This window comes from Musa acuminata, chromosome BXJ3-9 (genome assembly GCF_036884655.1).
Source record: "Musa acuminata AAA Group cultivar baxijiao chromosome BXJ3-9, Cavendish_Baxijiao_AAA, whole genome shotgun sequence".
In the NCBI taxonomy this organism is placed as follows: Eukaryota; Viridiplantae; Streptophyta; class Magnoliopsida; order Zingiberales; family Musaceae; genus Musa; species Musa acuminata.
In genome coordinates this window covers 5570510-5586089 of record NC_088357.1, presented here as the reverse complement: position 1 = coordinate 5586089, position 15580 = coordinate 5570510, and the positions used below count along the sequence as shown (strand labels likewise).

Below are 15580 nucleotides of genomic sequence, written 5' to 3'. Positions count from 1 at the left end.
GAGGAACACAAAATTTGTTCTTGTGTGGTGGAAAGAAAGACATGCAAAAAATTGCTGATTACAAATTAATTTTCGGCCACAAGTAGCATTAGTGATGAGGAATTTGGAGCACCAGTGACAATAATTAAGACTCGTAGGAAAAGAAATGATAGTGACTCGAAAGATTATAAAAGGATAATTAAAGCTCAAGAAAATGAGGCCTTGGGATGTGGACGATAAAATTGAGATCAAGTTCTTGTTGGTCTTAGTTGCTAAATCTTCCCAACTTTCTCAACAAAACTTATCTATCTGAAAGGATGGATTAACATGGATGTGCAATAATTTAGATCATTCGTGTGTCTCACAGTTTATTGTCATTCTGCATAACGTGACGTGACAAGGGGACCATATTTGAGACTCATTTGTGTCACAATCTTGGGGTATTTTTCCTGTATTTTTAGATCTATGTCACGTTGAATTTGAGCATTCATTTTGTTGAAATTTGCTGAGGTTATCCGGTAAACTTTTTTTGAAATTATTAAGTGTTTCTTATAATCGATTCCTTATAGAATGAATCAATGGAGTCCGGTCAAGGAGGCACGTCATTGCTTCCGTCGCCTTGAACGATTGAGCTAAAATGACTGCGTCTAATCTTTGGAGGCACATTCCCAGTCCTCTTCTTCCGCCATGAACAAACGTGTGATGGTGAGTCATCTTCTTCGATCAGACGTCTTCCCGTGTGGGGTGGAGAGAGATTTAGCGAGATGTTGAAGAAGAAAACTTTGATGGCAGGGACTGAATCAGGGTCGCAATTAAATCTTCATCGGAAAAGATATCTTATTTCAAGGTTTTTGAGTCTTGAAACTGCTCTTCCACCTTCTGGCTAAGTTCCGAACCAGCTTGAGTGCCGATTACGCTTCTAAGACTAACCTAGAAAAGAAATCTTAGATATTTTCTTTGATCAAGATCAATATTTAAGATCTGGATGTATATAAATATCGATGTTCATGTTTTGATTAAAATCTAATTATTATCTTTAATATATCTTACTAATTAAATTATAAACTGTATATAATTAACATTCTTCCATTTTAACTCATAAACCAAAAAAGATACAAGACAAACACTTCACTTCACGTGTACACCTCAAAGATATTAACAGCTTGACTTTTTAATAAAATATCATTCTCCACTAAAACATGAAATATGGAGTAGTATACAAATATTAATATGTATATCAAGGAGTTCTTTATTTCTTATGGTATTTTTCTTGATATGTTGGGTTTGCTTTTCTTTAATTTAATCTATTCATATCAAAATTAACGAAGTCTAGATTTTTTAAATTTCTATCCTTTATTAATCTCTCATTCATTTTTTCGGAGATATATCCTAAATATCTATACCACAGTATAGAGAACCTTTAATTAATAGAACTATGCTTTATTCAACATTCAATTGTAAGGTTGTTAAAGTTTTCTTAAATTTAGGATTCAAATTAATTCTATATAAGCTATCTTATAAAATTTTAGAACCAACTTTTATTGAATTATAAAATATGTTAAGTTTTTAAGAACTAAAAGAAAGAATATATCTCAATTCATCTAATTTAAAAATAAAATCTAAAATTTTAGAAATTAAAGAAACATAAAAAACTTCTTCAAGATCCATCAAGCTATAAGTTGTCACTACTATCACCTTCATTTTGAGATGATTCCTTATAGTAATAAATTTTTTTAAACTTTGAGTTACAAGGAATCATTACATATTATTAGTAATATGAGTTAAAACACCCAAATCTATTCATTAAGTATTAGAAGGAAATTCAATAATATTTGATTCAAAACATACAAACTTAACGTTCAATCTTATTTTTTGAACCAACCCTTATATTTAGTGCAATCCTTCTTCATATGTCAGACTTTATTTTCTAAATACCGAGCAAAACTTCTCGACCCAATAAGCTTCTTAGCTAGATAATACTTTATCTTCTTTTTATGTTACTAAGTCCTCGAGAAACAATAAAAATATCATGAGCCTTTTTTTATTTTAATATGAATTTCTTCGCACACGTATATTGATTAATTCATTCAAGTTTCATCGATTTTTATTTGTATTATAGTGGATCTTGAATGACCTAAATTGTGAAGAAAATGAATTAAGAATAAATTACATAACGAATAATTTATTAACATTCATGCCTAAGGTGTTGATGATAATAATTTTATTAATCAAATAGAGAATATGATCTCTAATTCATCTAGTGTTATCATATTGAGCTGAAATTAACTCTTGAAGGTGTTACCTTCTCATAACGTATGTAAAATACTACAGCTTTGCGATGAGAGGAGGGAGGATTAAAAATAAAATCTTAAATATTTATTTTTATCAAAATCAATATCCAAGATTTGAATATGCATAAATATTAATATTTAAATATTTAATTAGTACCCAATCATCATCATTAATACATCTTATCTTATCTTATCAAGTTATAAGTCAAGCATCCAAATCCAGCATATGAATTGAAGTCGCGCATGTATCATTCAAACTTTTATTTCAATCTTTATGCTAGACTTCGAATTGACACGAGTATGGAAGTGGTCTTGTCGAGTTCCTACGGAGAAAGATTTGATTGTCCACCATTTCTTTATCAAAGCAAACAAGCTAGATATATTGTAGTATTTGATATCATCATCTCAGCTTAGGACCACAAACAAGGAAAATGATCCATGGACCCAAGTGACTCAACTTTGTGAGTCATTGGGACCATCCTTGGAGTGCTTCTGTTGATCTATTATTCAAGTCAAACTATGAACACACAAAATTTGTAATGATTTTGACAGACTTCTGTGGCATATAGATTTTGTTTGCTAAATCATTTATGCCCATCTGAAGAAAACAATAATCTACCTTGTAATTTAGGTACAAGATGCAGATATTGTTTTACAAGCAAAATGTTGTGGATTATATGTATGACAAACAAAGTGAAATAAATGTGGAGTAGAGCAAAACAATAAATATTATTAATATAAAGAAAATCATATCAAACAATAATTCTCTTGTGTATGAATGCATGGATGGATTTATCATTTTAAGCAATTATTTAGATACAGAGGGCAAGTCAATTAAATTGCTCCAAACTTTTTTTTGCATGCAAGAACAATAATGAATAGTAACATATCAACAACATTTGTTTTTCGGTTCATAAGATTTTTACTAGCGAATTTTGAATATAAACATCACTGTGATTTCTATGTAGCTATTTTGACTCTATTTACAAAAAAAAGAATATAGCATGTGTGAATATAATACAAAAAAAAGAAGGTGATGAATATGTGATCATATTTGCTTCACACACACACACACAGATATTTGATGTCCATGAAGAGAACTACAAATGTCTAAAGCTAATTACTTGCTAAATGGAAAGTTGTGAATATAAGAAAACTTAGTCCTGAGTTTTGTATAACCTTAAGAATTGATCACAGAAGGTATGATTATGGATCGATAATTATGTCAATAGCAAAATTGTTAATCAGGCTACTAAAACAAACTGTGTCCCCCTCATTCAAAGAAACTAAAACATGAGTGCATCTTCTGCTGTTGTTGAGAGCTCCTGGGCAAAACTAATCTCACAGACAAAATAACCTGCAATACCAAAGTTGCAAGACACAAAACAAGAGTGTAAGAACAAGAAATGGAGAAACACAGAACTTCACATTGGGTATTATATATATATATATATATATATATATATATATATATATATATATATATATATATATATATATATATATTGCATTTTATTGCACTGCAATAGGGTTAACAACACACAATGAATCCATGATCAAACTTTAAGAACTTTCTCTACCATGACATGCATCCTATTAGCTAAAGGAATCCTACTTGAAGTTGTAACCAAGCTAAATTACCACACTTTGTATGGCTCAAGGACAAGTACCAAAAGAAACCTGATACCAACATGTGAATAGTGCCATGCAATTAAACAAAATGACCACCTTGTTTCACAAGCAAGAAGTCTCTTCTCCAATTTCACCTAAAAACTCTCTCTCAGTAACACAAGCACCTTTCTGCTCTTCATTACACATTTTGAGGACAAGAGAGATAGGAAGCGATACTTGAACATAATTATTATAAAGCCACTTAGGGAAAACATATCTCTAAGAGGTCAAGTTTTGTTCCAATAACTTCTATGTGTCAGAGAAAGAACAAATTAGATACAGTAATATTTCCCAACTTTCATCCTAGAACAATGTAGATTTTGATATGTCCATCCTTGACTTTGCTTCAATGGTTCCATCATACCTTTAGGACCACAGACAAAAGGATCCAGGGACCCAAATGGCTTCCCTTTGTGAATCATTGGGACCATCCCTGACATGCATATTTTGACCTGCACAAGCTTCATGTCCTAGAAAAAGGATAGCAAGGGACAAAGGCTCCTCCATTTCATGTGACAGCCACTTGGGTTGGACTCATTAGAGGATTCCAACCATGTGACCCCAGTGGAGCAACCTATCCTTTTTCATGTGATGACCACCACAACAAAGCTGTGGATCAGAAGATTACAGCATGCCACTCCTTCTCTTTGGTCTCTTGAGCCCCTTCCCTTCCTTTTCCTCCTTTTGCCATCTTCAGTGGTCTTTGGCTTCATGCCTCAGACAATTTTGCATTCAAGGATGGTGGAAGAAGACAATGGAAGGAAGCATCAAGCACCAACATAATTCTATTCCATGATCCCATTCGTTTCAAAACTTTTGCTCTAATCAAGTTCTCTAATTAATATCTTAAATTACTCTGGTGTTTTTGAAGTTGAACCTACTCACTGTGGGTCCAAAACCCCCAAGAATCTGTTGTAGCCTACTCTACTTTTTCTGCTCTTTTCTGATACTGATTGTAATTCCTACAACCACCATGAAAAAGCTGAATGATCATGCAAATATTTTATACAAGAGCTACCCAAAATCCAGCATAGTGCATCATCTTTATCCAAGCGTAAAGGGCATACCTTCAAGGGTTAACCCGATATCACCAAGACCCAACTTGCTCTGCAGTCAGTAAAAAAGATGAGACACTCAATGATAAGCACACTTCCCTTGTCACTCTTCATATCTTGGGCTTCATATGACATTCCATTCTGTATCAGCCAGGCAAAGTAGAGCAGCTTTTGTTCTTCCTCCGCTGTCTTCATTGTCTCTGATTGCACTTAAAACTTCCAAAAACAATAATAAGAAATAAGTGAGAAAAGAGAGACCATGAAGAAAATCAGCAGAGAAATTATTTTGCGAAAGCAAAAAAAATGCAATTATAGTCAAGTCATATGTCCATCCATTTCAACCCAAAATCCATATTTACATAGGAAAAACCACCCTCCCCAATCCAAAGGACAAACCACAAACCAAGCACACACCAAAATATATCTCCACAGTCGACATCCCAGCGCGCCATCTCACACCATTCACCCTCTGATTAAGAGAGAATCCAACATAAAGATGGATATTGTCTTTTGACAGAAGAAAAGAAAAGAAAAAGGAGGAAATCAATTAGATTTTTCTTTTTGGTAATTGCTAATGAAAGAGAAGAAGTTTGCAGGTCAGAATAGAGAAGAGGAGCTGCTTTCCTAAAGGTGGGAGCTTTTAGAATGCCTGGATGAAGTCGTCGGAGTTGGCAATGAAGTCGCGATAGGGCCAGGCTGGGCGGAGGAGCTTAAGGAGGAGCTGCGCCTTCCTCTTGGCCCGGTCGGAGCACCCGCCTTGCACCATCAGCAGCAGATGAGCCACCACACCGGCAGCCACCGCCTCCCTCTGCAGTGCCTCCGAACCCCCCAGAACCGCCACCAGCGCCCCCGCTGCGTGCTCCGCAGCCCTTCCCGATGCCTTCCACGCCATCAACCTCACTAGCGCCGCCACCGCGGCCGCCCCGCCCCCCCACCCCGCTACCACCGCCTCCCTTCCCCCTTCCCCACGGCACAGCAGTTCCACCGTTGCCAGCGCTCGCTCCAAATCGCTCGACGACAGCTCGCCCATCCTCCTCACCACCGCCGCGGCCGCACCGGCCGCTACAGCCCGGGCTCGGTTCTCCTTCGCTAGGCACATAGCAAGGAGCCCTCGAATCCCCACCCGTACCGCCCGCGGGTTACCCGGTTGTTCCACCAATGCCACCAGCCCCCCCATCACCCCGTCCATACCCCCGATCGTGGCCCTGGTCTCCGCTGACCGCGTCCCCGTCGCGACCGACTCGATCACCGCAGCGGCGTTGATCCGCGCCTCCGACGACGGGTGTCCCTTCACAATCTCCCCCAGTCGGTGAAGCCTCTCCGGCCGAGTCGCCACCACCGCGCTCTCAGCCTCCGACAAAGGCAGCATGGACAGCACCGCCATGGCCTCCAGGGCCGGCTGGTCCGCGTCCGAGCACCCTGGTTGTTCCCCTCCCTCGAACGCAATCTCGAGGAGGGCCGAGCGGGTCTCGTGGGTGGATATCACAGCGCGATTCTTTTCGGACTCCCGCGCGAGGGCGCAGAGCCGGCGGAGCGCGGCGACCCGCGAGGCGACGCTACCGACAGCGGCGGAGGCAAGGAGCGAGCGGACGAGGGGAGCGTCCGCCGGCTGCTTGGGGGTGGGGATGCGCTCGACGCCGAGGGAGCGGTGGGAGACGCACCAGTCCTGGATGAGGCGGCGGAGGGTGTGGTTGGGGATGAGGGTGAAGTCGGTGAGCCGGGTGCGCGTGACGGGGCAGGTGATGTTCCCCGTCGCCACCCACGACTCGATGCTCGCCCGGTCGTACGTCTGCCCGGTGCACACCGTCACCGGATCCCGCATCAGCTCCAGCGAGATGGGGCACCGGAAGTGGTGCGGTATCGTCACTCCCGCTAGATCCAACGGCGCCACGCTCCCCGGCATCGCCAATCTCAATCCGCTCCTTCCTTCCAAGCTTTCCTGTCACGTCTCCTCGACGAATCGAGCGGAGCTCGCAAACTTTTGCTCGCTTTACGCAGGCGTCCTTCACGGTGAGAGGAGGCGTGCGGGTCGAACTGCTCTTATGCTTCGGCTCCGCACGTGCGTCTCCTAATTACGTGTCGCATCAAACGGTGGGATGGGGTCACACTGACGTGAAATGTCGGCAGTTTTCGTTCATCACAATCGTTCATCAATGAAGGACGGGAATCGCACTCGTAGTGATGAACGGCTGTGATGGGGGGGGGGGGTCAAAGGAACTGGGGGTAGGGAACCGAGGGGCGGTCAAACATCTGGGCAGCCGACAGGTGAGCAGAGCCCGTGGCCAGTGTGAACCGTGAGGACGACGCCGTAGAGGAATTGACTCGGCCGATTAAACGGGGGACGGACTCGTCCCCCGACGCCTTATCCGACCCCGTTACAGGACACAGCCGCTTCAGCCAATCGTAACATCGTTGCGCGGCTTGCGCGAGCGTGTGAGGAGGGGAGTCGCGCACGCACGAATAAACACGGGTGACGTGTCGCGTAATCGTCGGGCGGCAGCAGGCGTGCGCGTGCGAAGGCGAAGGGAGGCCCACCGGAATGCGTTGGGCCCCGGGCATGTCCGCGGTCAAACCGGCAGGAATGCATCGGTAACCGTGTTCGCGCTCCCTCCGCACGTGTTGACAGCTGGTGGGCCGACTGCGGTCAATTTGACCGGCCAAGGTTCGGAAAGCCACTGCATTGGATCTGATCAAATGTCGGCCGATCCAACGGCAGGGGGTGCGCTTGACGCAACACGAGTCAAGCGGACGGTGATGATCATCGGCATTTGCGTGCGCTGTAGATAATAAAACGCCCATATATTTCTCTACATTAAGTTTTGCCAAATTTAGAAATCTTCAAGAGCATGAGGTTTTTTTTCTTTATTGGATAGAAGTAATTATATTAGGTGAAAGTGGTCTTAAAAGCATCATGTACCTTCTAATGACATTTCAGTCCTCCTTTAGGAGACTCTATATTTCCATAAAATAATATCATTTATTTAGAAATCTATTACACATTGATAGGAACATCAAATGGATCATCACCCGTCCTTCCAAGGACACCATTAAAGCTGTGGGAACCTAATGCATCACCTTCAACATAGCTTCTCCTCTCATATAACTCACTCATACTTCAACTGGAGAGCATGCGATCATTCGCCAGGTCTGTAACTTGGGAGGCTCCACCTCCATCGCTTCTCTGGAAAGAGGAACAGAATCATCACCTCGAGATAGCTACTACTAAAAGATGATCCCAGAGTCATATATGGCAGGCTGCACTTACCCTGTAGTAGTCCACAGCAATGAAGTTAGCCCAGCGATTGGCGGACGCACTATAGCAAGTATTCAGCATGCTCTCAAGCGGCCCGGAATTGTGCTTGCATGCAGTGAAAAAGTACGGAATGGAGGGGAAGTAGTTCATCAGAACGAGCGATCTTGACGTCGTGTGCATTGGCAGGGACTCGGCTCGGTTCGGGCATGAGCCGTCCTCCATTCCTCCATCTCCATCTGCAACATCATAAGCACAACTCTTCAGGGATGCAGTCGAGAGAAGAAGGTCTGAGAAGTTGAAGCTTGAGCATGCAGTGCTTCCGCTTTCTCACATTGGTTCTCTACCACGTATCTCCACTGGTACGCGATGCCCTCGGAGGCTTCCTTGGTTTTTTCGGAGGTGAAGACCACCAGGCGCTGGTTTTGGGTGATCATCTCGCTGACCAGAGGCCAGTCCTCTCCGTTCTTGGGCATGCTTGAGACCGGGAACCAGTACTTGAGCAGCCCAGAAGCATTGAAAACCTTTGTAAGACCCATGGGGGACGAGACATAATCTTCGATGAAGATCGTTATGATCTCCGAAGGGTTCGCTTCAAGAAAGTCTCGGATTTCGCCGAGCACATTGACGGCAGGTTGCTGCGCATGCACATGCAAGCGGTGTGTCTCAAGATGAGCGAAAAGGAGGCGAAGGAAATGAAGGAAGACATATATAGAGTACTGTGGCATTAGGAACTCACGAAGGCCAAGGCGTCGAAGCACTTGCCCTCATAGGAATGGCACAACCAGATGTCGGAGTCATAATCATACATATCCAGCATCAATCCCCGAACACCGTGCTGAAATCACGTCACAGCCAAACAGGGTGAGATCAGCATAGAGCACTGAGACTCCTTCACCAGTTCATAGCTTTCTTGAGCTCATAATAGTTTGTCTTGGAATATATATACATATAATGTCGTCTCATTGAGCAGAAGCATATCAAGTTTGGGTACCTCAAAGAAGTGTCTACATTTCGATGTTTGAAGCGAATTCAAGGAGCAGTAGAAAAGGGAAAGTGGCAACGGCGTTTACCTCGAGCTGCTCGGTGACGGAGTCCTGCTGGTTCTTCTCGGCGACATTTTGCTTTCCGGTAAACGATGGCGCGCCGAGTAGGGCGAACGAGTTGTGAGTCGTCAGCCAAGCGTACTTATTAAACGGCAGCCCGACGCCCTGTCACATCACAAGGTGAAGAACTCACATCTCCGTGGGCGAAGGAGGAGCATAAATGGAAGAGATGAGGAGGGAGTTAAGGACCTCCGCTATGGGACTCTTGGGCTTGACCCGCGTACACCTGAGCCGGAAGTTGCCGTTGGCCAAGCATGTCTCGCAATGTAGACCGGGGTCGCAGTCCGAGTTGAACAAGCAGGTCTCACCAAGCTTCGTGTTGCGGAGACACCGAAAAGAAGTACGTATAAGGTCAGGAGGAGAGACTGGGAGAAGGAGAAGAAGAGCAGAGGGGTCGCTACGAACCTCCGCGGCAGAGGAAAACGAAGAGAGGAGACATAGTAGCAGCGGCAGCAGCAGCAGCAGTGGAAGCGACGTTACCAGATGCCGCAGAGCTCTCAAGCTTCCCTGTAGACACCAAGACTTGAGTAAGGGACAAAGACAGAGGGGAGGCGTAGGCTAAATTACAGGAACACATACCATCATCATCAGCAGCATCTATCTCTCTCTCTCGTTCGGAGATGGAAGAATGGGATGCTTCGATAGTTGAGAACTTTGGGTTATATAGATGTAGTTCTTTAGCAAATATCTATATATATATATATATATATATATATATATATATATATATATATATATATATATATATATATATATATATATATATAACCCAAAACTATATATAGCTGATAAAACTTTAGGTTTTTTTTAAAATAATACTTTTATTTTAAATTTTACATTCTAAGGGATAAAAATAAATATACATATTTTTTGTATATTATGAAGGTAGTACACATTGCATCTATTATAGTATGGCAACCATCCTATGAAATATCAAACGTTTAAAATAGAAATGCCAACATAATTACTATAATCAAACCTGATCATACGAACAATTATTTCCATATAATGTGACAGCTTAATATTTATTTATTGCCTTTTCATGCCCTTGTCAATTGATGGGTGGAAGGACTATTATTTTGGGAAAAAAAAATTGATGCCGAAATTAAGTTGATTTTTAACTCGAATAAAGGGAGCACTTTATTATGTATTATTTATATTATATCAATTTGGAATATCACCAATCAAGGCAGGTGCGGAGACACTTCGATGAGGAGACCGGTGAGTTCATCTTCCGATCAAAAAAGGAAATTAAATGGATAACTCATTCCTAATCATGGAAATAATTAATTAGCTATATAGAAAATGATAGCCTGTTATTTGATGGTCTGTGCTAGTTTTATAGTTATGATCCTATTTATTGTGTTTAACTTTCCTATTATATAGACATCGTGGGAAAAGATATCAAGTTATTGCTTGGATTGGACAATGCAAAGAGACATGACTATGACAGAAACATATAAAACATTTATAGCAAGAAACAATTATCCCTACAGAATATTTGATATTATATGTTCTGGGGATTAATGAAAATTTACATATACATAAAGAATGAACCCATTATGATCATTGTAGCAGACAAACGACAAAATATTTACTCTTAAGATGCACTTGCAACCTCGAAAAGATTTGTTGCTGGTGCGGTTGTTCATAGTATAGATCATAGCATGGTCTGGGCTGCATGATGACAATGCAAGAGATGAAGACGGAGAAGGGAAGAGAGAGCAAAAGGAGAGACATCAACAAGGGAGGAGCGAGCAAGGGTTGATGCAAATACAATGACCTAGAAAATATGAAGTTATTAGCCTCAAAATTTCTAGTTGGCATGACTTGCATCTTCTTGTTATTGTCATGGAATTTGTGATCTGAGATCCAACACTCATATATTGTAAGTGTAATTTCATACTGTGATTGAGACAAATACAATAATTAACAAGCTTAAGATTCTGCCAAAATGTTCACATATGGTAAACATCAAGTTTAAAATCATGCCGTAATGTACTCTTCCCTCGCAAACCAAATTATTAAGAACACTAGCATGAGTTCCCAGTAACATTTGATTTTGACACCCCAGTGAAACAATCTATAGCTCCTTGGGAAGAGATGTGCCGGCCTTAGGAGACCATCACTCGCTTGCAGATCCTGTAGCCATCAAAAACTCACCCTCACATACCAGGTTCCCGCCCACATACGCTTTTCCTTCCATCTTTGCTATTCCGAAACGTTTTTGCAATTTAGTCAGTGTCATTCTCATGATTAAGGTGTCCCCTGCAATCACGGGCTTCCGGAATCTCACTTTGTCGATTCCTGCAAAGAAGAAGTTTTCCCGAGAACCACCAACTTCCGGTTGCAACATAAGTAGGCCTCCGACCTGGGCCATTGCCTACATGATAGCATCACTGCTTATCGTTAATCACCAACATGGACATAGATATTGCAGATATTGTCTAGGAAAAAAAACACAATTATTGCTATGTTCTCATTGAACATTTTTGAGTCTCTTTAATCCACCGAGATTAGGTGACGGTTTATCAAAAAACTCAAAGGTGCATGTGTTTCCCTTTTTTTTTTTGCTGTGCTAAAAACTAAGCAAGCTGAGTTGCAGTATGAAGACTCTCCCCAGACTCTACACAAGAAAAAGCTAAAGCAATGGGTCATTTTTTTTTTTCTATTACAAACTTTGAAGTTAAAAAAGAAGTATGACAGCAAAAAATTGAGAAATTGAATTACATATCATAAGATTTTAGACTAATGTTATTAAAAGCAAGTAAAATAGGTTATGCAACCGACAACTCAAACTGAAGTCATTAAGCACACAGCAACAAGAAACTAGAAAGATAATTTAGTTCATGGAAAACAAAATTTGAACAATCCGGTTTATAGCATATTTACAAATAACCACATTATGCTGACATTATTATTAAAAAAGTTACCGCTACATGAAAGCTATTATGCAATAAAGAGATCTCATGTCTGGATATCTTGTGGTATTATGATTTGGGTGTGTTTCCCTAACTGGTCAGGGTTTGGGCCACGCTGATAAAAAACCCCAAACTTTGTTTTGACTAGGGTAAGAATTGGTTGAAATAGATGTGACCCTATTTAAATCCACCTCGGTCCCATCCCACTTAAAAATCCAGATTGATCTTCACTAATACCCTCTCTTAAAAAACCTGCTATTTCTCCCTATCTCAAATCTTGATCTAATATATCTCCTCCATGCTCTCTCTCTTTCCCCTTTCTCCTAGTCTCCCTACCTCCCTTACAACATGGTGGATTTGTCCCATAGAGAAAAAGGAAGGCTGTGAAGGGTGATAAACTTATATTTTCGTGGACATATCCAACAGACCTTCATCAACCAGGAATGGATTAGAAATCTAACCCTCTTATTGCTCCTTTCACTTCAATGTTTGTGGCTCATCCAAGAGTGACTGCAACGCAAGGTTGGCACTCCTGTGAATATCTGTATGATGGTCTACTATACATCACCACAAGGGCATAAAGAGCATTGCCAAGCTCCTCGATCTATATTCCTCTCCCTCTCTGAACAGCTATGATAATCTACAAGTGCACCGCCAAGATCATCCCCCTTTGTCCCTCAAACCTTGTCTGGTGGAGAATAGCAGGGATTTTCCATACCCAATCAGCTCAAGGATGGAAAAATTGAGTTTGGGGGTTGATCTGAGGACTAGGAGAGAAGGTGAAACCCAACCCTAAATATAACATTGCCCTATGGGGAATTTGATTGTTTGTTACTCCAACTTGAGCTACTTACAACTATTGATTGTAAACTTAAAACAACTAAAAAACTCTACAAATGGTCCAAATATTAATCTAAATAGCTGATAACATTATGATGAAGATCTTCATAAAGGTACCAAGAAGTTTTAAGAAAATATATACCAAACAGGAGACTTTAGTATTACCTACGTTTAAGCTGAAAACATATAAGCTACCATAGGCCCTAGATTCATGGCCCCTAGTGCAATTTGTTTGGTGCTTTCCATGTGTTAGGTCTCCTATGAATGTTAGGCTATTGCTAGAGTTGCTGAAACAAACAAGAGTAATGTTACTGCAAACTATTCTCAAACTATCAAAGATAATACAGGAATAGAAAAGAAGACATCTGGTAAAAAGGTACATATGACTTGAGAAAAATTCACTCTTTTCAGACTTAAATGGACGTGGCTATTCCAATTCCAATTTTAGAACACATGCCCAAACATGTAAGAGATACGGCCATTCCAATTCTTATTCTAACAGATTTCTAATTTTGAAACCATTTCTGATGCTAATGGCAAACAAAATGGCACCTATGCACAATTCATTGAGTATTATATATTATGGCTTACTCTGCTTCATTTGCCTCAACAAGTGGATGACAAGCACATATCCATTCCTTGTGTCATCTACCCATAAAATTTGGGCCCAGATTTTTTTGACACTGATATTGAGAGTATGGATTAAAAAAAAATCTGAGATCATCCTATATACTTTGCAAAGTTGCAAGTGTGACGACTTGTTTGGCTTCTACTGTAAGATTCATCTGCAAGAATCTCCAAAATCAAGAATGCTCACAAAATCTTTTGAACATGTAGCTGAGATTTCAAATTTTATAGGAACAACCATAATCTGGTTGAGTAGATTGAAATTAGAAATAAAATTTTCATCTTAATCATGAACAGATGTAGCTTTCAGTTACTTTAGCATGGCTACTATTATAGTTTAAATGCACTAGAGTCTCAAGAAAATGCTCTCTTTTTCCTGTGATATATGGATGAAAGAAAGTTATACAGAAAGCTCCAAAAACGATTATCATGACCTGACATGATAGACACACTCAGTTCTTGGATAAAGAGAGAAATAATGCTTAATTGAGTAGTAGTCTCATATTGTCTTATCAAATTGCAATATGGAAGCAACAAAATATCAACTCATCAATGAAAAACACACAATATGCGTCATCAGAAAGAAATGATTTCCTCCAATGGAGGATCATGCTTTCACGGCTTCACCATATTTACCATCGAAAAATCTCCAGTTAAGTGCTATTCAGCTGATCTTTTCAGTCCCCTAGGTTTTACTGTAAGAAAATGTGACATGAGAATATCTATCAAATCCTTCGATAAAAAAAAATTCCCTGCATCTTGTTCGCAGCAATTATAAACTAGAAGGGGAAAAAGGGAAAATGCATTGTTGAGATTAAGTAGATACCTCAATCATGAGAACCCCTGGCATTATCGGACGCTCAGGGAAATGTCCAGGGAAGAAGTTATCATTAATGGTAACGTTCTTGATACCAACAGCTGTAACTCCAGGCGTGTATTCGATCACTCTATCGACCAATAAGAACGGAAACCTAAAATCCCCGCAGTTAGTTCAATCCCCAGAAAACCTACGTAGATCAATAATACAAACCAGAACCCGAGAGGCAGAATATTCTCACCGATGTGGCAGAATGTTGCGGATCTGGTCGATGTCCATGACAGTCGGAAACGGCGGAAAGCCTTCAAAATAACCAATAAAAACCAGATCTTTAAGCAACGAAAAAAGGAAAAAAGAACCGTAAATCACTGATCTCGAAGCAAAATAACAAGAAAGGAACCAACTTTTCTCGACGGGAACCTCCGCTTCCACCTTGACCGCGCCGTCCACGGAGCAGTGTGTCACGAAGCGGTTCTTTATATCCAATCCCAGTGCCAAGGTGGAAGGTCTGGGGTTTGAGATTGATAAAGGGGGAGCGCTCCTCGCGCTAAGCGCCGGGGAGGACGAGAATAGGGGCTGCGAGTGCAAGTGGAATCTCGCCATAATCGAAGCTTCCATCGGAGAGCAAGTGAGCGAGCCAGTGGAGTCGAGCAGAAAAGAGAAGCGGGGAGGGACGGAGGAAACAAGGTGAGAAGGGTCATTGGAATTGGCGGATTAAATGGGCGATGCGAAGGGCATGCCACCCGCTATGGGACGACTCCGTTGAAGTTTGAACGGTTCAGATCACTTGGTTCAGGTGGGCCCAGAAATGTACGTGATCCTGACGGTTCAAAAGTACTGGAGGCAAGTAAGGGTTAGAGGCGGAGGTGACGAGGTTCTCTGTGATTGACCTGCTGTAATGGCGTGAAGGAGGAGGCCATATCGATGTTGGATGCGACAGTGAATTGGGCTCAGCCCAGATTGGAGACTCTCAAATTGGGCCATAGATTCAGTTCAAGTTCTTACACAACATGATTAGTTAAT

General features: G+C 41.2%; 3 protein-coding genes across 3 annotated transcripts; all 3 read right to left on the bottom strand.

The window, feature by feature from the left end:
- Nucleotides 1-5305: 5305 nt before the first annotated feature.
- On the bottom strand, nucleotides 5306-7006 carry LOC135648328 (U-box domain-containing protein 26-like). Its single transcript, XM_065165899.1, has one exon. It carries the CDS (start codon nucleotides 6897-6899, stop codon nucleotides 5637-5639), a length of 1263 nt encoding a protein of 420 aa, XP_065021971.1. The 5' UTR covers nucleotides 6900-7006; the 3' UTR covers nucleotides 5306-5636.
- Nucleotides 7007-8111: 1105 nt separating this feature from the next.
- Nucleotides 8112-9949, bottom strand: LOC103997518 (PI-PLC X domain-containing protein At5g67130). The gene is made up of 8 exons (XM_065169056.1): nucleotides 9932-9949; nucleotides 9758-9859; nucleotides 9542-9664; nucleotides 9320-9457; nucleotides 8986-9084; nucleotides 8581-8884; nucleotides 8262-8485; nucleotides 8112-8177 (listed from the first exon to the last, which is right to left on the bottom strand). The coding sequence occupies exons 1-8, from the start codon at nucleotides 9947-9949 to the stop codon at nucleotides 8112-8114; spliced, it is 1074 nt and encodes a 357-aa protein (XP_065025128.1).
- A 1314-nt stretch (nucleotides 9950-11263) lies between these two features.
- On the bottom strand, nucleotides 11264-15259 carry LOC135648864 (uncharacterized). Its single transcript, XM_065166844.1, has 4 exons — nucleotides 14962-15259; nucleotides 14799-14859; nucleotides 14567-14711; nucleotides 11264-11735 (listed from the first exon to the last, which is right to left on the bottom strand). The coding sequence occupies exons 1-4, from the start codon at nucleotides 15173-15175 to the stop codon at nucleotides 11478-11480; spliced, it is 678 nt and encodes a 225-aa protein (XP_065022916.1). The 5' UTR covers nucleotides 15176-15259; the 3' UTR covers nucleotides 11264-11477.
- Nucleotides 15260-15580: the final 321 nt, after the last annotated feature.